The sequence below is a fragment of the Lutra lutra genome, chromosome 7, assembly GCF_902655055.1.
Source record: "Lutra lutra chromosome 7, mLutLut1.2, whole genome shotgun sequence".
Classification (NCBI taxonomy): Eukaryota; Metazoa; Chordata; class Mammalia; order Carnivora; family Mustelidae; genus Lutra; species Lutra lutra.
In genome coordinates this window covers 60,346,607-60,371,836 of record NC_062284.1, presented here as the reverse complement: position 1 = coordinate 60,371,836, position 25,230 = coordinate 60,346,607, and the positions used below count along the sequence as shown (strand labels likewise).

The 25,230-nt window shown below is 37.0% G+C and overlaps 1 protein-coding gene across 2 annotated transcripts in view; it reads right to left on the bottom strand.

Moving 5' to 3' along the window:
- Window positions 1-2,376: 2,376 nt before the first annotated feature.
- The window catches only part of KNL1 (kinetochore scaffold 1), a 71,399-nt gene continuing 48,545 nt past the window's right edge, over window positions 2,377-25,230 (bottom strand). Inside the window, exons 14-26 of one of the 2 annotated variants that reach the window (XM_047737718.1) lie at window positions 18,880-18,995; window positions 17,341-17,431; window positions 16,429-16,545; window positions 14,064-14,151; window positions 10,057-10,134; window positions 9,659-9,698; window positions 8,631-8,732; window positions 8,060-8,160; window positions 5,903-5,971; window positions 4,750-4,859; window positions 4,399-4,517; window positions 3,379-3,501; window positions 2,377-2,625 (exon numbers count right to left, since the gene is read on the bottom strand). In XM_047737718.1, coding sequence (XP_047593674.1) covers window positions 2,511-2,625; window positions 3,379-3,501; window positions 4,399-4,517; window positions 4,750-4,859; window positions 5,903-5,971; window positions 8,060-8,160; window positions 8,631-8,732; window positions 9,659-9,698; window positions 10,057-10,134; window positions 14,064-14,151; window positions 16,429-16,545; window positions 17,341-17,431; window positions 18,880-18,995 — 1,269 coding nt within the window. In that variant the 3' untranslated portion in view covers window positions 2,377-2,510. The remainder of the gene's footprint in view (window positions 2,626-3,378; window positions 3,502-4,398; window positions 4,518-4,749; window positions 4,860-5,902; window positions 5,972-8,059; window positions 8,161-8,630; window positions 8,733-9,658; window positions 9,699-10,056; window positions 10,135-14,063; window positions 14,152-16,428; window positions 16,546-17,340; window positions 17,432-18,879; window positions 18,996-25,230) is intronic. The other variant, XR_007128748.1, reaches the window with a different exon arrangement.

The following is a 25,230-nucleotide window of genomic DNA, read 5'->3' as shown; positions in this document are numbered from 1 at the left end:
GGGTGAGGGAGGAGCAGGCTCCCCATGGAGCAAGGAGTCCAAAATGGGGCTCGACCCTAAGACCCTGAGATCATGAAGGCAGATGCCTAATAGATGAGTCACCTAAGTGCCCCTCGGTGAAGTGTTTTAAAAAAAATAAAGAAAAAAAAAACAACTGAGACTGGGTGGCTCAGTTGGTTAAGCAGCTCAGGTCATGATTCCAGGGTCCTGGAATTGAGCTCCACATTGGGCTCCCTGCTCAGCAGAGAGCCTGCTTCTCTCTCTCCCTCTGCTGCCACTCTGCTTACTTGTGCTCTCTCCCTATCTCTCTGTCAAATAAATGAATAAAATCTTAAAAAAAAAAAAAAGGAAAAGGAAGAAAAGGATAAAAACCACAACACAGAATACTGGTCCCCACCCTTAGTGTTTCTGATTCAGCAGGTTTGGGGTGAAGCGGACACTACCAGTCTAGGGACTAGGTTTTGAGAACCACTCCATTAGCTCATAGAAATGATAGTTTCAGGGAAATGAACCATGAGAGACTATGGACTCTGAAAAATAATCTGAGGGTTTTGAAGGGTGGGGGGTGGGAGGTTGGATGAGCCTCGTGGTGGGTATTATGGAGGGCACGTATTATATGGAGCGCAGTGTGGTGCATAAACAATGAATTCTGATACACTAAAAAGAAATTTTAAAAATTTTAAAATTAAAAAAAAAAGAAAGAAATGATAGTTTCCTGAGGAACTTCAAATAGTTTTCTTTTACTGTCTTTCAGATACATAGACATAGGGATAACTGTGGTTTGTATCGGTTCTTATACTCAGGTCCTGACATATTTTAATCTTATCTCAGTTTTCAAATAAGTGGGTGTTTCTAGAAGGAGTTTTCTTTGGTATATCTTCAAATGTGTATTGAATACAAAGAACAAAAAACCTCTTCATTTCATAAAGAGACACTGCTTAAAAAGATTTCCTATAACAAACTTATTTTAATAGTGCAAAAACCAACCTGCTTCTAAACAGTGAAGGAACAACTTCCAAAAAATTTTATAAAAATAGCCAATCCTTTGAACAAATACAAATGCAAATAATTAAGTAAATATTACAATTATGTGGCAAACTCAGGAAGCAGAGACCATAATTACAAGCCAAATCATTCCTGGAGTTGGTCCATATCAGGTTACCAAAATGCATAAAACAAAACTTCTACTTTTCAGATTTACAGAAAAGAAATGAAACAACTCCATTAAGAAAACTAATTTAAATTTCATGGAAAACAGACGATATTGGTGACTTTAAAAGTTTTTCAAGAAGTTCATGGAAATGAAGAACATCTACATCTTGATTTTTATGGAAAATAAATTTTACGTTGACTTTTGAAGCTTAAAAGACCATGTGATCTTCTTGACCAAAGGCTCAGAAGTAAAAGCCAATTCAAGAGCGAAGATAATATTCATGGGACCTATAGGACTTTAACCTAATCCTAATAAAGCAAAATGTTAAGATGAATTAGTTTAAAAATGCAAATATACTTTAGAATTAGATATTAAAGAAACAAAATTTATCATGATTAGGATTTGAATAAAGTTTGGGTTAAAGTTTTCTCATATTTATCTATCTCAAAGATAATACTGATCATTCAGTATCAATGAATATGCTTATATTTGTGTATGGCTTGAGAAACAAATACTCACATTAAATTCATTACTACTGCCAGAAATTGACAAAACTGGTAGCTTCAAATGTGATATTGTTTGAAGTACCATTATTTAATAGAAAGAGACTGAGAATCTTGGTGTAAAGCATCCTTCAGAAAGATGGAAAATGCCCAGACAGAAGAGTATCTCTCTATACAGCTCTACATATTTCTGTATATATCTCCTTGCTACATTAAAAAAAAAAAATTACATATATGTACTAAGCCACAATGAATTAACTTTCTCTACAAAACTATACATAAGAAAACATTAATAGACATTATATAATAAAAGAAGGCAACGTCCTCAAGAAAAGATGGCAACCATTTGAATAGCTGAGGGCTATTGCTTTTTCTTAACATTTCTGGAATGGAGAAAAAAAGGATGAATAGTTTGTAGACAGATATATCTCTATTCCAGAAATATCTGGTAGACAGAAGCCAGGCAACTTAAAAATCATAGTTCTGTATATGAGGAAATGGTAATGTTTTTGTTACTGGTGACAGCTCTTCTTATACTTAAGTTACTTCTCAGGGCTTGTTCTATAGCAGAGAGCACAACTTTAATTAGAAGAAATTTTCCCTAAGTGTTCTACTATTTAAACCTCTTGTAAAAAGATTGGCAGTTTGATAATATGCTGTTTGAGGCGATCCATCATTCCTGACTGCAGAGATTTAAAAACTAAGCATACAAATTAACTATAATGTCATGAGAAGGAATTTTACTAGGCTTCTTTCTAGGACCTAAAGACAAAAATTAAACAGAGATAGATAAGCTGACATAATATCATTATGAAGTGCACTGTGCTTGGCTCTTGTAGTTATAGTCCATGCGTCTAGTGGTAGAAATGGCAGTCCTGAAGCAGATCTTGGTAAATTTGCTTGACTACATTCTTTAGGTAGTTGTCCTCCAGTGGCACTTTAGATAGAATTGCAGTGATTTCATCTTGGCTGGAAAGAACAAAAGTTTCATTAATTTTTCTGGAAACTTACCTCCATTTCATTGGAATTCATGTTTTTGGGTATGGTCTCTGAGTCTCTTAGAAAGCACAGATAGGTATTTCTAGAAATAGCCTGTCCAACAGGAACTGAGATTCCAAAAACAAGGCCTAAGAGCAATCCTTTATGAACTGTGAAGTATCTTGACTTAGCTAAAAATATCAACTGTTGGGTGATGGATTTGAGGTGGGTGTATTCTAAACTCGACCATCTTAAAAACTGTCAGCAGTGTGTCTAAAAAGTCACAAAATATATAGTCGGAATGAAATATTATTATATCTGGTTACAAAAGCATTATGATTACACAACTTTTTAAGTGATTATTAAGTGATACGTGATTATTCTGTTTTTAAGTCCACAGAAGTTATTTATATATGATCTAGGCTAAGCTTATGCCCATTTTTTTCCCTTCTTCATTCCTGTTGTAGGTTAAGAGTATTCAAAAAGTAGAGCAAGTGTAAAAGAATAGACCGATGATCTCCAGCATCCACTGGAACTAGAAATGAAGGCCACTGACTTTAAGAGAACAAATTTTTCAAAATGAAGTCAGAGAGAAATGACAATTGGCACTCACTATGGATTATCCATTACTGGTATATCCAGTAATGGTATACATTATTTCTGAACATTTTGAGAGCTCCTTCAAATGATATAACCTAGGTAAAAAAGTATTCAGGAGCCCTATCCTGCTGGCCCTTTACTTACCCAATGTTTCCAAGGTGATTTTGAATGGAGAAAGGTAATGGGACAGTTGGAAAATGGACTGAGAGAGGCAAAGTTATCTCAAATTTTGCAAATGCTGTAGAGCTGGAGAATAAAAGTCTCAATCTATAAAAGACAAGATCCTCAATTAAAAATACAAAACAAAAACAGAGTGAAACAAATACATTTCCCTTTTATACTCGTATGTGAAACTTAGATGGTACATTATTTACTTGTCCTTATTAAATGGACAGTGGGTAAAAAATCTGGAACAGGGGCATCTGGGTGGCTCAGTGGGTTAAGGCCTCTGCCTTCGGCTCAGGTCACGATCCCAGGGTCCTGGGATCGAGCCCCACATCGGGCTTTCTGCTCAGTGGGGAGCCTGCTTCCCTTCCTCTCTCTCTGCCTGCCTCTCTGCCTACTTGTGATCTCTGTCAAATAAATAAATAAAATCTTAAAAAAAAATCTGGAACAAAGATTATTATTACTAGTATCATTTTCATTGTTGGCCATAAAACTCATTAAATCATTTTTAATACATTTTTTACTCATTATTTACTGTTACAGGTTGACCTATGTTCCCTCCTGCCATCCATGTTGAAGCCCTCACCTCCAGTACCTCAGAATGTGACCTTATTTTGAAAATAAGATAATTGAAGATTTAATTAGTTAAGATGAGGTCTTACTGGAGTGAGATGGTGTCCTAACCCAAAATGATTGGTGTCCTTATAAAAAGGGGACATTTGGACACAAACATGCACACAGGAAGCACATCATGTGAAGATGAAAGCAGATACTGGGATTATGTATTTAAAGCCAAGGTATGCCAGCAAATCACTAGAACATAGGAGACAGTCATGGAATAGACTCTCCCTCATAGCTCCTCGGAAAGAACCAATCCTGCTAAGTTCTTGATCTCAGACTTCTAGCATCCAGAACTGTGAAACAATAAACTGTGGGTTGTTTAAGCCACTCAATTTGTAGTACTTTGTTATGGCAGCCCTGGGGAACTAATATACTTACTCAGTATTAGTCACATCTATGTTCATTAGGTTATAATTTGGTCCCCATCTCTTTAAAAACTCAATTTCCTCTCCAAGGAGTCTACAATGGCTCACTACCAGTGAGACTTCTTGAAGCATCTAGGAAAAATTGGGGGGAAAATTATGAATACATTTCAATTTTTAATGGCTTTTTTAGACCACTCGGCCATGCTACCACTTCCTTTAATGGCTCTTTTATAAAGAATCTCTTGAAGTAAAACAATTAATATTTTTATAGTTTCAGGATCTAATGTTATATACTTAACATTTCAGTTCTGTTTTTTGGGACAGATAACATAATTTTCCTTCAAAATATTTCAATCAGATTTACCTTAGGTACTTGATGCTGTGTTGTACATTTCTTCTTCCAGGATTCCTGTTCCTCAATGTACTGGAAAATAAGCTTATGAACTAAACGGGAAGAAGGAGGAGCTTGATCCTCTAAGGAAGGAAAAAAACAAATCAAAACAGGGTATTACTTATTTTCAAATATCTTATACACATAAGCTAGAAATACCTTCAAACTACTAGGTATTTAAGTATCCTCTCTGTTTTATTTTCAAGCACATAAATCAATGTGTATATATAGTGAACACAGACTTTTTTTTTTAAAGATTTTATTTATTTGACAGAGAGAGCACAAGCAGGGGATTGGAAGAAGGAGAAGCAGGCTCTCCACTGAGCAAGGAGCCCGATGCAGGACTCAGTCCCAGGACCCTGGGATCATGACCTGAGCCAAAGGCAGATGCTTAACCAACTGAGCCACCCAGGTGCCCCACAGACATTCTTATAAAAACTCAAACCTTTATCATATACGGAATAGAACTTGCTTAAAACCATAAGTTTAAATATAACGCAAATGAGTTTAAATCCTGACTCTCCTTACAACCTGAGGGATCCTAAACACGCTTACTTCTTTTGAGCTATAGTTGCCCATTTATAAAACAAGGAATACTTACTTCAAAGTGTTGATATAAGTAATACAACTGCTTGATCTAGAATAAGTACTCAGAATGGTAATTTTTGAATTATGGAAATAGTTATCATTAATCATTGCTTAAAATCTAGTAATATTTTAAAAAATAGTTTCTTTAAAATCCTACCCAACATTTAGAACATTATCCAAGAAATTTTATGTCTAGTACACTTTTTTTTTAAAATAAAAGATTTTATTTATTTATTTGACAGACAGAGATCACAAGTAGGCAGAGAAGCAGGCAGAGAGAGAGGAGGAAGCAAGCTCCCTGCTGAGCAGAGAGCCTGATGCGGGGCTCGATCCTGGGACCCTGGGATCATGACCTGAGCCGAAAGCAGAGGCTTTAACCCACTGAGCCACCCAGGCGCCCCTCAAGTACACATTTCTAAGGACAAATTATTATTATTATTATGGTTTATGTTTACTTTGTATATGAAAGAGTTCTCAAGGAGCAAATTATACTTGTAAATATTCAACACATTTTTAGTGGATAAGTGTTTGAACTTACCATCCAACAGAGATTGAAAATTCAGGTCAACAATCTTCCTATAAGCTTTGTCCAGGAAAGGGAGACCAACTAGAAAGAACCAGAATAAGAGTAGCACTGTTTGTTTGTTTGTTTACTAATTTACTTATTTGAGAGAGAGAGTATACACCTATACAAGCCAGGCAGGGGTAGGGGAGAAGGAGGAGTAAAGGGAGGGAGGGACAAGTAGAGGCCATGCTGAGTGCAGAGCCCCACACAGGGCTGTATCTCATGACCTGAGCTGAAATCGAATGGGATGCTTAACTGACTGAGCCACCCAGATACCCCATTATTTCTTTTTATTTTCTGATTTTAAGCCACATACAACTCAGTACTTTAGAATCCTACTCTTTCTGGGTAGCAGGGTTTTTTTTTCTTATATAGGCAGTTAAAGATGTGTCTTTTTTTTTTTTTTTTTTTAAAGATTTTATTTAAGAATGAGAGTGTGTGCGCGCATGAGTAGGGTAAGGGGAAGAGAGAGGGAGAGCCGGGCTCTCTGCTGAGCAGGGGGCCCGACGTAAGGCTCAATCCTAAGATCCCGAGACCAAGACCTGAGCCAAAGGCAGATGCTTAACCAACTAGGCCACCCAGGTTCTCCTAAAGGTATATCCTTAAATCATATTATTCGTTGGTAAGAATAATGGTAAAGGCTCCCCTGAGATTGCTGAACTATATTTACTGGCAAGTCTTTGAAGGAAATTTAAGGTGTAGTACATTTATTGTAAATTTAACAAGGCCTCCTCCTTGATTCCTAACTTTTGTGCAAAGATACTATTTTCAGGCACCATATAAAAAAATGACTATGATCTCTTCATACTGACTATCTTTTTACAAATACAGTGAAAATGATTTATGTTTTTAGCATTAGGGTAATGAGTAGCCAGGAGAGCTTTCCTCCTCCAAATTCTAGAGTTATTGCCTGTCTCTCAAATTTGGATTCTTTTGACTTTGTTGAATATCTTCTATGTGTTAGGCACTGAGGATATGATAATGAGACAAACAGACAATCAATTTATATTCTCAAAAAGCTTATACCTCGGGTGGATACACAGATAATTATACCAATAAACACCAAAAACTACAATCAGTGATAAGCACTATTAAGGAAAACCGCAGGAAGCAATGAGAATATATATAATAAGAGGGCAAATAGTAGAGGGAGTGGGTAAACGGAGAGTCAGGGAAAACTTTCTTGCAGAAGTGGTAACTGAGTTGAGCTCTTAAGGATTATTAACAGAAATTTATTTAGTGAAAAGGGAGTACTATGGTCTGAATGTTTGTGTCCCCCATCATATTTTACATATTGAAATCCTAATTCTCCCTGTGATAGTATTAGGAGATGGACATTTGGAAGGCATTTATTAGGTCATGAGGGCTCGAGATTAATGCTGTAATAACTGAGACCCTAAACAGCTTGGTCTTCTAGTATGTAAGGATACAATGAGAAGTCTGCAACCTGGAAGAAGACTCTCACCTGACCATGCTGACACCCTGATCTTGGACTTCCAGCTTCCAGAAATATAACACAGAACACAAACACAGAACTTCCAATTAACTTTTTAGGTTAACTTAAGTACAAAAAAAAGTTAAGAGTCACCAGCCATTAGAGTAAATCCGCTATCACAAAACATAGATGGAGAAAAGGAACTCAGAAAAACAGACGCAAATAGCATGTTGACCCATTATTTGGATATGTAAAATTTCTATCATCTAATGTAATCCAATGAAGGTCAACTTTCACTAGCTGAATTTTTATTTTATTCCTTATCTAACAAAATTCTATTATCAGAAATTAAAGTGATCAACTTTTCTAAGATTTTCAGCAGCACTTTCATTATGTCAATAGTTATTATATTAAAATAAAGATTGGACTCTTTAGTGAGTTTGCCATACATTTTCTTTTTTTTAAAGATTTTATTTATTTATTTGACAGACAGAGATCACAAGTAGGCAGAGAGGCAGGCAGAGAGAGAGAGGAGGAAGCAGGCTCCCTGCAGAGCAGAGAGCCTGATGCGGAACTCGATCCCAGAACCCTGAGATCATGACCTGAGCTGAAGGCAGAGGCTTAACCCACTGAGCCATCGAGGCGCCCTGACATACGTTTTCATGCAGAGGAATTATCTTACTTTTGCTACTTACCTACTGTCTCTCCAAAGGTGATGGTAAGTTCTATTGTGTCATAAAGGAAAGTGAATACAGCTTGATCATCACTCCACTCAATGACTTCCCACTCAGACAAGCTGGAGAGGAAGAAAGACAAAGAATTTTTTTCTGAGGTAGAAGAAGAGAGTTAACTTCTGATACCATGCTAACCATACCAGAAATAGCTGCTGAAGTTTTCTACTGGCTTGGGAGACAATCAATATTTTTGTTTTAAAGATTTTATTCATGTATTTGACAGAGACACAGTGAGAGAGGGAATACAAGCAGGGGGAGTGGGAGAGGGAGAAGCAGGCTTCCTGCTAAGCAGGGAGCCTGATGCAGGGCTCCATCCCAGCACCCTGGGATCATGACCTGAGCTGAAGGCAGAGGCTTAACCCACTGAGCCACTATACTTGATGTTGGGTACATGACTCTTTTTCAGAATGTATAGTATTATAAGTCAAAACAGCGATACATATTACAAACACATGTCAATTGCTGTAATAGATTTAGACAACTACAAAGGCACAGGATAAAACACAAACTAATGACACCTACTTTTTCTTACCTCAACTGATCCAGTAGCTTTTCAGTTCTATCTGTTTGTTTTTGTACAAAGTCTATTTGAGCAAGGGTCTGTTCTTTCTGTGCTTCCAGTTCTAAAAGATTTCTGCAAATCAAAGTAGGTATTCAGAGTGAGATAAGGCTATTGTCACAATTTGGACTCCATTAAAATAAAGGTTTATTTTAGTCAAAAAGTCACATGCTAGACAGCTCCCCACTGAAGTGAATGGCATCCATTTTTGTTTTCTTAGGCTTCTTTCGTTCGTCCGTCCTTCCTTCCTTCCTTCCTTCCTTTCTTTCTTTCTTTCTTTGATAAGCATTAATCTAGAAATGTGGGTCTAATTAGGAAAGGCTTAAGTCAATGGTTCTCAAAATTAGGATCCATGAAGGCATCCTTGAAGGTTTGCATATTCTTTAAGATTATTAAAATTTACTCTTTGTTTTGATGATAAAATATAACCATAATGTAGGTCATAAGAATGCCCACCTTAAAACTAGACATGCCATAATTTTGATGGCCGTGATTGGCTTTTTTAGTTTATTAGCGTTAAATAGAACTTATACCTTGTTAGTCATTTTGCTAGTATTAAGTTTAGCCAAACATTATCAACTGTCAAGTTAATGTTGTCAGTTGGAATTTTATTAGTTTGTCATTATTTATATTTGGTTCACTTTACTCTTATAGTTAAATGAGATCCATAACAATAAGAAAAATATACCTCATTTTATACTTATAATTAAGTATATTATAAAAGTAAAATATAAAAACAGCTTAATGCTAGGTTAATTTTCTTTGAAAGGATCCTGATATTATTCAAGCTTGAGAAGTACTACCTTGGATTAACACCCTATAAACAGTAAGGGCTTAGAAAATGTTGTCAACTAAGATGGATCAAGTTCAAGGTGGAGCAGAAGCCCTGAGTCAGTCTTAAGTCAATACTCATGTGCCTCATCTCCTCAGTTTTTGGAGGTAGAAGTCATTCAGTCATGTAAAGTTTAGCTTATTTTTTAACATTCCAAATGAAGGCTGACCTTTGAAGCTCTTCTTCTTCAGTTTTCAGCTGTTCCAGTTCTTTAGAAAGAAAACAAAACAAATTTGTCAGAATGGACACATTAAAATGTTGCTACAAAAATCATCTGTTCTACTGAAAATTCTGTATCATTTAATCTCACCTAAATAGATTGTTTTTTCCCCCTTTACTTCCTTAATTAATTTAGTTACCTTTCTTTTCCTTTTTAAAGATTTTATGTATTTATCTGAGAAAGAGAAAGAAAGAAAGAGGAGGAGCAGAGGGAGAGGGACAAGCAAACTCCACACTGAGTGCAGAGCCTGATTCAGGGCTTGATCTTATGACCATGAGATTAAGATGAGCCAAAATCAGGAACTGGGTGCTCAAACAACTGAGCTACCCAGGCACCCCTTCAGTTACCTTTCTCTGCAGCTCTCATTTCAGAATCCCATTCTTCCATAGGACTGTCTTTCTCTCCATCCTCCAAATTCTTAGTTTCTAAGTAGGCAATGTGCATTAGAATATCTCAGTCAAAAATAACCAGAGATGAGAAAAAAAAAGATGGTCCCAAAATGAAGAGTTAACAATATTTTACAAGCACTCATCATTCCCCATCTTCCTCACCAATAAAGCACTGAGCTATAATTATAATTTCATACAAAGACTTGCTTCTAGTGGCAGACAAGTGAACTTCAAGCTGTACAGCAATGATCTCCAACAGCAACTTCTCAGGGGCCACTTAGAGGTGGAAATCGTTTAAATATAATTTGCATACATCAAAGTTATTGTTAGGCAATCCCATGGACAAGAAGCAGGAACAGATACACATATACAAATGCATGCATGCACATTTTAAAATTTTAATTTGCTTTTGAAAACTTAAAACGTCATCCTTAAAATCCCTTTCCCTTCCCAGATCCAAACTGAGTTTAGATTTTTATATCAGAAACAAAACTTCTTTTTAAAGATTTTATTTATTTATTTGACCGAGTGTGTGTGTGTGTGTGTGTGTGTGTGCGTGCACACACAAGCAGGGGGAGCAGCAGAGGGAGAGGGAGAAGCAGGAACCCAATGTGGGGCTCGATCCCAGGTTAAAGGCAGCCACTTAACTGACTGAGCCACCCAGGCACTCCTGTTCTTTTTAATTCCTTTTTTTTTTTTTTTAAGATTTTATTTATTGGGGTGCCTGGATGGCTCAGTCATTGTGCATCTGCCTCTCTCTCTGACAAAGAAATAAAATAAATTAAAATAAAGATTTTATTTCTTTATTTGTCAGAGACAGAGAGAGAAAGAAAGAAAGAACACAAGCAGGGGAGCGGCAGGTAGAGGGGAAGCAGGCCCCCACTGAGCAAGGAGGCCGATGTGGGACCAGTCCCATGACCTTGGGATCATGACCTGAGCTGAAGGCAGATGCTTAACCAAATGAGCCACCCAGGCATCCCTGTTCTTTTTAATTCTTAAAAATATTTCATGTTTTCTCTTTAGTTCTTTATATAAATTTATTTTATAAGTCAAAACTCCTTAAGAGACCCTCCATGGCCAGACCCCTAAAGCTAACATCTCCAGCTTTAGCTCAGATCATGTTCTCTCTTATGCTTTTTCTATTCTAGCCACATTGGCCTTATTTCAGACCTTGTACTTGGTATATTCTTTCCCATAAGAGCTTCTGCATGTGTATTCATATTCAATAGTCTACTCTCCCCTCCTCACTTTAACTCTTCCTTAGTCTTCAGCTCTTAGCTTAAATGCTACTTCCTCAGAGGGGAGCTGGTCTTGACCTGACTAGGTTAGATTTCTATTTCAGGACCTTAGAAGCACCATGTAACCCCTCTTTTGTAACCACTTACCATAAAACTATTCAATTCTTTTTTTTTTTTTTAAGATATATTTGCAAGAGAGAGAGAGAGAGAGAGAAAGCATAAGTGGGGGTTGGGAGAGAGGCAGAGGGAGAAGGAGACTTCCTGCTGAGCAGGGAGCCTGAGGTGGGTCTCCATCTCAGGACGGGACCAGATCATGACTTGAGCTGAAGGCAGATGCTTAACGAACAGAGCCACCCAGGCACCCCCTATGTGTTTAATTCTTATATTCTTTTCTAGATGAGAAGCTCCACAAGGCCATAATAATTTTTGTTTTTATTTTTTAAAAATATTTATTTATTTATTAGAGAGAGAGTGCAAGTGAGTGAGCATGTGTGTAAACAGGAGATGGGGGAAGAGAAAGAAATCTAAGCAGACTACACTCTGAGCTGGAGCCCATTGTGGGTAGTGCTTGATTTCACAACACTGAGATCATGACCTAACCTAAACCAAGAGTAGATTGGTTAACCAACTGTACCACCCAGGCACTCCTAAGTTTTTGTTTTTTTTATCACCATAGTATTCTTAGCACTGAGCACTATACATGGCACAGAGTAAGTACTCAGTGTATTTGCACAAGGAATAATGAAGGAATGAGAAAGAAATAGAGAGCTATTTGTTAGTAAGTCCTAGAGAGGGAAGTGTGGTTTTTGGTATTTTAAAGATAAAAGAGAGGTGAATATATCCTTTAGAGAGGAGGTAGGGACTACATAAGAGATTAGGAAAAATCAGTGATATGAAATTCCTAAGAAGAGGGAATGGAACTCAAAGTTTAGGTGGAAAGATTGGTCTCAGGGAAAAGAAGGATGGATGAAAGAATGAATATAGATATATAAAGGTTTGTTTGGCAATAGAAAGTTTAGAAGTTGTAGCCTAATAGCTTCTATTTTTTTTGTCTGTGAAGTAGAGAGAAAGGTAATGAACAAAGGGGTAGGGCAATCAAGATTATGGAATTCGTATTATCAATGCAATGCATTTATACTCAAAACAAAGCATAGTGTTAAGAACTCTGAGGGATATGGACAAAAATAAAGGCAGATTCTTCCATGGAGCTTACAATTTAGTTAGGGAGATAAGCTACACAAAAGAAACTGTAATTACAAGTAGATGTATGGCTACTATAAGAAGGACTAACAAAATAGCTATAGGAGCTCAAGGGAGATGACTACCTCCTTTGGTAGAAAACAGAAGAATGTACTAGCAAAGACGAAGTGGCACTACTGCATAGAGATGACAAGATTTGGTTGGAATTTGGGATGTATAATAAAAACTAAAAGTAAATCATGTAAGAAAGGAAGATCTATAAAGGGCTGGAGAAAAAAAATGGAGAATGTTAAATGTCAAGGTCTGGTGTTTGGACTTTGTTATAAATGGAAAGATAAGTTTTTCAATGAAATAATGAAAACTGTTCTTCATAATTATTTAATCTGGCAACAATGCACAGGTTGGACTGGAAAGAGAATGAAGTAAGAGTGTAGATAGATTAGTTAGAAAACTTGAAATAGCACATCAGAATTAATGATAGCCTTAATGGGAATGGGAAAGAATACAAGGGATGTTGAAGAAGTAGGTATGACAGGACTTGATAAGAGAAACTCAAAGACAAAGAAAGTTTTTAGCTTTTTACACTTTATAACAATAGCGATGCCTTTAATATAGATAAGAAACATCATATGAGAGCAAGTTTTCAGGCTTTATTTTAGAAATGGGAGAAGACAATAAATTCCCTTTTATTCACACAGAGTTTAAGGTACCTAGAGATATTTTTGCATAGAGGTTCAGCAGGAAGCTAGAAAGATTAAGTTTGGACCTCAAGAGAGAGGCTAACGATGCCTTAGCTCAGAATAATTATAAGCTACTGAAAGTCAAAATCTGTGTTTACAATATCTTTTTTTCTGATGCTAAGCACAGTATCTGGTGAATTTAACTGAATTTGGGAATCATTTATATAAATACAAATGTTAAAGCAGATGAAAGCAGTAAGGGAGAGAACATAGAAATAACTAGATGATAAAATCTAAATGCCTACACAGGAGATTAGAGAGAGACAAACAGAAGGACTAAAAGAAATACTCAGGAAGAAAGCAAATAGTCGGGATAGTACAATATCACAGAGGCTTAGGGAGATGAAAGGTTCAGAAAGAAAATAATCAGCAGTGTCAAATGCTGAGAGGTCAAGATGTTTAAGGGCCAAGAGCTTCCAAATTTGATGATTATGAGGAATTTCATGATCTTTGAGAAAGCAGTTTCAGGACAATAACACTAACAATGAAGAATTATGTGAGATCAAACTGAAAGGAGAGATCATTTTCAAAGACAATAAGTTCATCTATTTTAAAAAGTAAGGTTATGGTCTAGATTATGAAGAGCTTTCTAAAGAGATTTATTATCTTGAGCATCTCTTGTTGATTGTTGCAGATGACCACAGGAAAGGAGTTTTATTTTGCTCTAATTTAATGTCTCAAGTTGCTAATACAAGGCTTGACATAAGTGATACCAGCAATCCATACTATAGGGAAGCATTTAGACAAAATTAAATTTTCTTTTGGAAAAGTATTCAAAACACATTACCTATTTCAACCTCAGTGAGACAGTTTTCAATCTTCTTAAGTACGTTGTCCATCTCATCTATCCTTATCTGAAGTTTCTCCCTCTCATTCTAAACACACAATATTATATTGTCAAGTTAAACCTCTAAACAAAATATTTAAACATTATAAATGGTTAAACTCGCTGACATACTGCTATATCATGAACAGGAAAATCTTAAAATGAAGGTCGAAGCTTCAAGTCTGGACTTAAAATGTATTTAAAAAGCATACATAACATTAATATAAACTTATTTTTGTACTTTCCTTTATTACAGTATTTCCATATAAGATACTAAATACATATTACTTAAAAAAAATCTTTTTGTTTTTTGGCTCAGTGGGTTGGGCCGCTGCCTTCGGCTCGGGTCATGATCTCAGGGTCCTGGGATCGAGTCCCGCGTCGGGCTCTCTGCTCGGCGGGAAGCCTGCTTCCCTCTCTCTCTCTCTCTGCCTGCCTCTCTGTCTACTTGTGATCTCTCTCTGTCAAATAAATAAATAAAAAATCTTTAAAAAAAAAAAAAGGACAAAAAACAGGGGCGCCTGGGTGGCTCAGTGGGTTGGGCCGCTGCCTTCGGCTCAGGTCATGATCCCAGGTCCTGGGTTCGAGCCCCACATCGGGCTTTCTGCTCGGCGGGGAGCCTGCTTCCTCCTCTCTCTCTGCCTGCCTCTCTGCCTACTTGTGATTTCTCTCTGTCAAATAAATAAATAAAATCTTTAAAAAAAAAAAAAAAAAAAAAAATCTTTTTGTTTTCAAAGATTTTATTTTTAAGTAATCTCTATACTCAATATGGGGCTCAAATCTATAACTCAGATCAAAAGTCTCACACTCCACTGACTGAGCCAGCCAGATGCTCTCCCGAAAAAGGAATTATTTTTTATTTTTATTTAAAGAAAATTTTTAGATGGGGGAGGAGAGTAATAGAGGGAGAGGGAGAAACAGAATCTTAATCCACACCCAGTGTGGAGTGTGACTTGTGGTTTAATCTCACAACCCTAAGATGACTACCTGAGCCGAAATCAAGAGTCAGACACTTAACCAACTGAGCCACCCAGGTGCTCCCCCAAAAGAATTCTTTTTTAAAAATCGTATTTATTTGTTTGAGAGATAGAGTGTGGCAGAAGGAGAGGGAGAAGGAAGTTCCCTGCTGAGCAGGGAGCCTGACAGGCGCTTAAACCTAGAACCTCGGGATTATAACCTAAGCTAAAAGCAGACATTTGACCAAATGAGCCACCCATGTATTCCCGAAAAAAGAATTCCTAAAAAATGTTCTATGGTCAAATCACTAAACAGAATTATAGCATGTTTTGTTCCTTTTAGACTTAAAAAAAGTATTTCTGACTTTTTTTTTTTTTTAAGATTTTATTTATTTATTTGACAAAGAGATCTCAAGTAGGCGGAGAGGCAGGCGGAGAGGCAGGCGGAGAGAAAGGAGAAAGCAGGCTCCCCGCCGAGCAGAGAGCCCTATGCGGCGTTTGATCCCAGGACTTTGGGATCATGACCTGAGCTGAAGGCAGAGGTTTTAATCCAGAGCCACCCAGGCGCCCCTATTTCTGACTTTAGACTTTAATATGCTACCTATTACATTTCTCCAAGGGGTAATATGGCACATATTGTTTCTCAGAATTATTTGCCAATGGAAAGATAATTTTTTTTAATGCAGAGTACACTCATTTTGGGAAATGCGACTTTAAACATGCGCACAAAGGGGCACTTGGCTGGCTTAGTCGGTAGAGCGTGTGACTCTTGATCTTGGTGTTGTTTGAGCCCCACGTTGTGTGTAAAGATTACTTAAAAACATAAATAAACAGGGGCACCTGGGTGGCTCAGTGGGTTAAAGCCTCTGCCTGCAGCTCAGGTCATGATCCTGGGGTCCTGGGATCGGGCCCCGCATCGGGCTCTCTGCTCCACAGGGAGCCTGCTTCCTCCTCTCTCTTTCTCTGCCTGCCTCTCTGCCTACTTGTGATCTCTGTCTGTCAAATAAATAAATAAAAAAAATCTTAAAAAAAAAAAAACATAAATAAACAAATAAAAATAAACATGCACAGTTGGGTCTGGACTATGAGGAAGATAATACTCCAGTATAGTCCTTAGCAATGGAAGAGCAGAATCCTATACTGTTTTATTTCAACATGTATAATAGATAACAAATTTGAGATGAGACACAGGTCCATATTTGTAAATATATTCTAGAATTACTCAAGATGCCAGATTTCCCACTTTTGATAAATTGAAACCTACGTCTTTATGAACCATGTTCCTTAGGAAACATTCTTCGTATTCTACAATCACTATAAAGTAATTTTAATACATCTTTCTTTCTATGCTGTTAACTGTTTCAAATTACCTGAGCTGACTGTACCAGCTTGCTGTAGAGAGCCACTTTTCCTTGGTGAGTGAAGACTTTAGTCATCTTGGTAAAACGTGATTTTATTTTGTTCAGGTAAATTCCAAAGGCTTTCAGCTGCAAGGGAAAATTAAAGGTTAAGGTGTACTAAAACAAATGAGTTAAGTAAGACAAATGGTCTGGGAAGGCTAGTTCAGCTGCTGTGGGCTATTCTGCCTATCCTAGACTGATTCTTAAGGCAGGGCACATCTCATTTGCAAACTTAATAACATAAATAATTTAAAAACAGACCCAAAGATTTTAATTTTAATTCTTGTTTTTAAATTATTTTTCATAGTACAAGTTAGAAAATGACAGGCCCTAAATTAATAAAACTCTTAATATATTAGAGCAATATAAATGAGGTCCTATTTAACCACTTAAAGTAAATCTTTTCCTCATCTAAATCTAAGTGATACAAGTAGGAGGAAATTCTAAATGAACTTTAAACATATTTCATATATTTAATTGGACATTTTGGTTTGAAAAGATTATGTATTTTAAAAATTACTCGTGTAATTTGGGGCACCTGGGTGGCTCAGTGGGTTAAAGCCTCTGCCTTCAGCTCAGGTCATGATCCCAGGGTTCTGGGATCAAGCCCCACATTGGGCTCTCTGCTCAGCGGAGAGCCTGCTTTTTCCTCTCTCTCTCTCTCTGCCTGCCTCTTTGCCTAGTTGTGATCTCTGTCTGTCAAATAAATAAATAAAATCTTAAAAAAAAAAAATTACTCGTGTAATTAAATAAAAACCTAACATATTATACCTGAAAAGTTAAAGAACTTGTCACTAATTATCAAGTAACAGTTACTTATTTCACAATAACAGGTTCAAAATGTCTATACTGATTCCTATTCAGAAAATGAGTTAAAAATACCTCCTCATCAGAGCAGTGTCTCATTTTTTCCCACAGGTTCCTATTTACATCAGTCAACAGTTTATCCTGGTTCAATGCAGAAAGCTTTAATCTAAAATATAGAAAATAAAATAAAATATAGAAAAGTTAATAATTAGCACAGGGTTCAGAAGTCAGCTTGAATGAATCAACTCAGATTTACAGGCATACTTAATTTAATCCTTCCTAGTCCTTTTCTATATTAAAAAAGGGGGAAATTAACTCAAGAACAGTGGTCAGCCTGATTATTTCAACACTTGTAGAACAGTTCAAGAATGTTATAAATCAGAAAAACTTCCCTTACAATCTCAACTTGTTCCAATATGAAAACATGTTGCTTTTAAAGAATCCTTAGGGCCTATCAATGGATAATTGTGAACTTGTAGCTATTACTTTAAGTAAAAGTTCCCAAGTCAGTTCCCAGTCCTATCTCACCTTTATACAATAGCATTTGTAAACGTAGCAAAATTATATATTAGTCTCTTATTAATGAGAAATAAATTTCTATCAGGGTTGGAATATATTATATACAAGAACATAAATATAAAATCAAACAGTAGACCACATCTAAACAGACTGTGCATTGTGTGTGAGATCTTATTTTATTCAAAATGAAACATTCTAAGACAAGTTTTTAGACACTTAACTCTTTCAAACAACATGAAGAAAAAAAATTTTACTGTCCTATTCAGTGATGAACCCTAGTACTTATGACAGTGCCTGGCACAGCATGGGTATTCAATATATAGTTGTTGAATGAAAAACCAGAATCAGGCAAATCTGCAGTATGATAATTTAACAGCATCCTAAGTTTTTAGTTTAAAAACTAAATAGCTATTTAAAAATTATTTTATTTTTTTTCTGTTTGTTAGGCTGGTTTAAATTTAGTTGAATAGTTCTAGATAAGTATGATATAAAATATATTTTGGGTTGCAAGTCTAATTTACCTGAGGGAATTTAGATATACCTAATCTGTAAATTAGTATGCAGGATCTACATATACCAAAGCACTGAGCAATAATCTGTGTAATATCATGTACTTTCTGACCTCCAAATCAAGGGCAAATTGTGATAAAACTATAAACCCTAAGATAATCTTGATTTCAGACACAATTTATAAATTCCTATTATCTACTTTTGACGATGTTCTTTTGCAATCAATTCATGATATCATAAGCTTTTAACTATTTACTGAGGACACACTTTCTGCTACAAATGGTGTGAAAATATTTTATATACACTAATGCTACTGCTCATTTCTACCTACTGAGTAGGTATTATTATTCCTAATTTATGGATGTTGAAATGAAGGGTTAAATATCTTACATAAAGTTACATAGCTAGTGCTGTAGCCAGGATTGAGCTTCAATCTGTCTGCCTACAAACCTGATTCTTTTCCACATTCCGTATGACACCGCCAGTTAATGCTATGAACTTTTTCCTATGTCAATGCCTAATTAAAACCTTACCACAGAGATTATCCACCCATCTAACAAAACACACACACAAAAACTTTCATACTCTTCAATCTTCTGCCGAAGAGCTTCACAATCTTCTCTATAAATCTGTATCTTGGGTCGGTAAACATACTGACTTAACATCAGGTCTTCTGGAGTAGGTGGTGTGTTTATAGTAAACTGGAAAAAAAAGAAAATCAGTCCCTCAAAACTGGTAGTTTGGAGACAAAACTATATTTACGAACTGTTTCAAGTTTCAGTGGGCTTATTTTAAAGTTCTAGGAAGAAAAATTTGATTACTCTCTGAAATTGATACCCCCAGTAACCTATTAGCTGGAATGTGAATACAAGTCTCTGACATCAAAGTCTATTTCCTACAGATGTTTAGTGGATGTTCCCCTCACATGTGTTTGAATAGTGATTTGAAAATGGCTTGTGTGGTTTTAAGAAAATCAATACCTAAAAATTCACACTTATCAGGAATCCTTTCATTAAAAAAGACAGAAAAGGGCGCCTGGGTGGCTCAGTGGGTTAAGCCGCTGCCTTCGGCTCAGGTCATGATCTCAGGGTCCTGGGATCGAGTCCCGCATCGGGCTCTCTGCTCAGCGGAGAGCCTGCTTCCTCCTCTCTCTCTCTCTCTCTCTCTCTGCCTGCCTCTCTGCCTACTTGTGATCTCTCTCTGTGAAATAAATAAATAAAATCTTTTAAAAAAAAAAAAAAAAGACAGAAAAAAGATACCAGTTTCCTAGATTATTCTTTTCTACTCTCATTCTCTAGTCCTGATCTTTACTTCTATCTTCTTATCTTCTATCATTGAATTCAAATTTTTCTGGCATATGTAAAATAAGGTAGTAAAAATTTGGTTATTTTATTTTATTTTATTTTTAAAGATTTTATTTATTTATTTGACAGACAGAGATCACAAGTAGGCAGAGAGGCAGGCAGAGAGAGAGGAGGAAGCAGGCTCCCCGCTGAGCAGAGAGCCAGATAATGTGGGGCTCGATCCTAGGACCCTGAGATCATGACCTGAGCCAAAGGCAGAGGCTTTAACCCACTGAGCCACCTAGGTGTCCCCTGCCCATTTCTTGATGGTATTTTTTCTTTTTTGGGTGTTGAGTTTGATAAATTCTTTATAGATTTTGGATACTGGCCCTTTATCTGATATGTTATAATCCAACGACTTTTTGATGTCCTTTATGCTACTGGAAATCCAAGTCAATTCCTTACATCATATTACATGTAAAAGCCAAAACAAACAAAATCCCACAACTGCCCATTATTCATAGGCAGTATGGTAGAATAAGTAATTCTACCACTTTAAGATTTGGTCTCTTCATTTATAAATTGGGCACAATATTGATCCGTCTCTTAAGAGTATAGTAAAAGGTTTTGTTTGTTTTTAAAGGTTACTCAAGCCCAGGGCCTCATAAAATAATCTAACAAATGTTAGTTTTTTCTCACTTTCTACTTCTATTTGATAAATTAAAAGGATGTAACTGAATGAGGTTTTAATCTCCTTTCTCTATCCCTAACACATCTTCTAGCAGATGTGCTAAGAAAGTATAAAAAAGTGCTAAAAGCAATTATAACTGAAGTTGACTCTCTTTCTTAAAGACATTTTTAAGGCTAGACTTATAAATAAAAATCAAAGCTCTGTGCACTGGCTCAAAAAGAAAAGGCAACACTAGAACCCAGACTGTGCTTTTTAAACACAGTTTTCTCACTCAAAGAAATCAGGCATCCTTGGGAAAATGGCTAAATGCTTTCATATAGGAGGCAGATGATTGACAAAGAAACATTTCTTTTTATAGAAATATCTGGACAATAAATGGTAGCATTAGTTTACAACTACTACTTTACAACTCCTAATGAATTACTAGATCTAGATAATGATTTAATGGCTGCCTATGCATCATAACCAGACATTATTTCCTGATGGAAGTACGACTATAAGGTGAACTTGGAAAAAAAAAAAAAAAGTGAATCTGATAAGCCTCTGCCAACTTACAAATACAGGAGACAGAGAACAGGTTAAAAAAACATTTGAGTATGCACAATTGTTAAAATACACACTCTGGTAAACCCCACAGAAAAAACTAGTTTCTTCATCAAAAAGAAAAAAAAGGAGAGAGAAATGCAAGGGGACAATACTATTTAGAAGATTATTAAGAGATACCTACTAATTATAATATTTCAACCTCATTTAGTAAACTCAATGTAGTAAACGGGAAAATAATGCTTAAGACAACCAGGGAAGAGGGTACCTGGATGGCTCAGTCAGTTAGTGTCCACCTCTTAATTTCAGCTCAGGTAATGATCTCGGGGTTGTGAGATCGCGCCCCAAGTGAAACTCTGTGCTGGCCGTGGAGCCTGCTTAAGATACTCTGTCTCCCTTGGGGTGCCTGGGTGGTGCAGACAGGTAAGCGTCCGACACTTGGTTTTGGCTCAGGCGGCTCAGATTGTGAACTCAGGGTCATGACATGGAGCCTGAATTGGCTCTGCTTAGAGCCTGCTAACTCTCCCCTTCAACCCCCTATCCCTGCGCTCACACTCTCTCTTTAAAAATAAAATGAAAAGACAATCAGGGAAATATAAATACTGACTTAATAGTCATTTTAAGGTATGATTATTATATGTGTATTTATTTTTAAAATGAGTGAGTCCTCATCTTTTCAGGAATACATACTGAAATATGTTAAATTGATGATGCCTGGAATTTGTTTCAAAATAACGGGTGGGGAGTAGGGATATGTAGAGATAAAACAACAGTTAATAATTTTTGAGTTGAAAAAGGGTAGGTTTCCTCCTGGACCTCCATAACCACCAGTGAATCCACACTCCCAGAGATTCATCAGGAATGCAAGTGTCAATGGATATCAGGCTAATGCACTGTGGGTACATATTGGCTGCATCCGCCTATGCTGTATACAATAGCTAGGTTAATTTGCTGCATCTTGAGCCCAGGATCATGTACACAAGCCACCCTCCTCCCTTCATTTATCTATTTTGATTACGTACCCAATTTGTGCACAATCAACGCTTTGGTATTTCAGGCCTGGCAGGGTTACCTGCAGTTCTTCAACCTCACTGAGAAGGGAAAGGGTGTTATTTTGGTACTTCTGCCTGAGGCACTCCATGGGCATGCTGAGGGTTGTGGGGCACTACAACAGTACTATTTGCTGGTGATACCTGCTGAGTTTCTGTAACTGCAAACACATATGAGTGCTGTAGATGTGTCTATAAGGGGTAGCACATAATTCCCCACTTGCCTCAAGAATACTCTCCCCAGGAGTACCTGGTTGGTTCAGCTGGTAAAGCATGAGACTTTTTTTTTTTTTTTTTTTTTTTTTTTAATGTAATCTCTACACCCAACATCAGGCTCGAACTCATGACCCCAAGATCCAGGGTTGGATGTTTTACCAACTAGCCAGCCAGGCACCCCAGGCAATGTGACTCTTGATCTCAGGATCAGGAGGTCAAGCCCCACACTGGGTATAGAGCTTACTTTTAAAAAGAATAAAAAGAACATTCTCCCCTGTTCCATCCTAAAAGAGACTCACAGTTACCCAAGTCCTATATCAGATCCCCCTAGTTATAAACTTCATTTTCCATGGTTCATATATAGTCTATCTCTTTGTCCTTTCCCTACTTTAGGATTTTTAAATTTCTTTTCTGGGATAGCATAAATTCTCTATCTTGATGGGTTTGTTCCCAGATCTATTTCTTTAACACTGACCTTGCTGACCTCTGCAAGGCCTGAGAGGAAACAGGAAGATTCAGTTAACTCCTGAGGTATTCTCTCCCTCTTTACCCTGTCACCATCCTCTTTGCTCTTATCTTTCCCCTCTGTTTTCTCCCAGTCCCCTGGTACTTTTTCTGCTTTTCTAAGGATGCAGGCTCTGGATCCATACTTAGACAGCTTTCTACTTTCCATCTACAGCTAAAGCAAGAGGATGCTCATGAGAAGGGTAGAATAATGAAGTTGGGGACCAAGAAGATGTGTGTTCATTTTTCCATTTCCATCTTTGATTTATACTTCATATTTATTTGTTTTTATTTATGTATTTATATATTTATGTAGTTATTTAAATTATTTTATTTATTTGAGAGAGAGAAGAAGAAATTGAGCACAAGCAGGGGGAAAAGCAGATGGAGAGGGACAAGCAGACTCCTCACTGAGTGGGGAGCATGACACAGAGCTCAATCCTCAGATCCTAAGATCATGACCTAAGCAGAAATCAGATGTTTAACCAATTCACTCATCTAGGCACCCCTATACTTCACATTTAATTTTTTTAAAGATTTTATTCATTTATTTGACAGACAGAGATCACAAGTAGGCAGAGAGGCAGGCAGAGAGAGAGGGTGAAGCAGGCTCCCGGCTGAGTAGAGAGCCCGATGTGGGGCTCAATCCCAGGACCCCGGGATCATGACCTGAGCTGAAGGCAGAAGATTTAACCTACTGAGCCACCCGGGTGACCCTATACTTCACATTTAGATATACAATACTGGAATTGATTTATTTCTACATAGCTGTTTCTTAAAAGTTTTATTTATTTATTTATGAGAGAGAAAGAGAGCACGAATGCATGAACAGGGGGAGTGGGAGAGGGAGCAGCAGACTCTCTGTTGAGCAGGGAGCCCAAGGCAGAGCTAGACCCCAGGACCCCAGAATCATGAACTGAGCTGAAATCACGTGCTTAATTGACTGAGCCACCCAGGCACCTCTAAATAGTTTTAATTTTTTTTTTTAAGATTTTATTTATTTATTTGACAGAGAGAAACAGCAAAAGAGGGAATATAAGCAGGGGGAGTGGGAGAGGGAGAAGCAGGATTCCTGCTGAGCAGGAAGCCCCATGCGGGGCTAGATCCCAGGACTCTGAGGCTTTAACTCACTGAGCCACCCAGGCACCCCTATGTCTAACTTTTTGACAAACTGTTTTCCAAAGTAGCTGTGCCATTGCCACCAGCAATGTATGAAATGCCATTGCCACCAGCAATGTATGAAAATTCTAATTTCTCTATATACTTGCCAACACTTTTTATTTTCTTTTTGATTACAGCCATTATAGTGGGTGTGCAGTAGTAACTCATTGTAGTTTTATTTATATATTTATTTTGAAAGATTTATTTATTTTAGAGTGAGAGAAACAGAGAGAGTGCATGTGAGCAGGGGAGGGGCAAAGGGAGAGGAACTATGAAAGAATCTCAAGCAGACTCCCTGCTGAACATAGAGTCTGACTTGGTGCTCCAACTAGGGCTTAACCTCAGGATCCTGAGATTATGACCTGAGCCAAAACCAAGAGTCAGATGCTCAACTGACTGAGCCTCCCAGGAACCCCTCATTGTCGTTTTAACTTGCATTTCCTTAATGACTAATGATGCTGAAAACGTTTCCCCATACTTATTGTCATTTGTATGTGTTCTTCAGAGAAATGTTCATTCAGATCCTTTTGACTATTTTTAAAATTGGGTTGTCTTTTTATTACTGAGTTGAAAAGTTCTTGATATATTCTGGGTACAAGTCCTTTATAAAATGTATGATTTGCCAATGCTTCTTCCCATTCTGTTGGTTGTCTTTTCACTCTCTTGATGGTATCATTTGTACCACAGAAGTATTTTGTTTGTTTTTCTTTAGAGAGAGAGAGAGAGAGCAGGAGCAAACGGAGGAGATGGGTAGAAAACCTTAAGCAGGCTCCATGCCCAGTGCAAGCCTGACATGAGGCTTGATCTCATAACCCTGAAAGATCATGAAGTCAAGAGTCAGATGCCCAACTGACTGATCCACCCAGGTACCCCCATGTAACACAGAAATTTCTTTGATGAAGGCCAATTTTTGTCACTTGTGTTTTTGGTGTTATATAGACTTAATTTTTGTGTATAGTGTGAACTACGGGACAAAGCTCATTTTTTCCTATAGATAACCAACTGATGCAACACCATTTACAGAAAAGACCACTTCCTGCAGTGGCATCTTTATCATAAACCAAATGTCCATATTTGTGTGGGTCCATCCGTCCTTCCTTCCTTCCTCCCTTGTTTATTTTCTCCCTCTTCCCTCCCCCTTTTTACTTCCTTCAATTTTTTTTTATAGTAAGCTCTATGCCTCATGTGGGGCTTAAACTCACAACCCTGAGACCAAGAGTCACATGCTCTACTGACTGAACCAGCCAGGTGCCATCGTGTAGGTCCATTCTTTAAAAGTTAGCTAGAACTCATTTGGATCTAGTGATTATTTTAAGACAAATTACAAAATAAAATTTTCAATGATAATAAAAGTTTTCCAGTTTTTAGGTTAACTTTGGTAATTTATATTTTGCTAAATAATCATCTAGGTCTTAAAATTTGTTGTCGAGTTGATGGATTAAAAAAATTCTTTTACTCTCTGGACATGTCTTCTTTCCTAACCATCTAT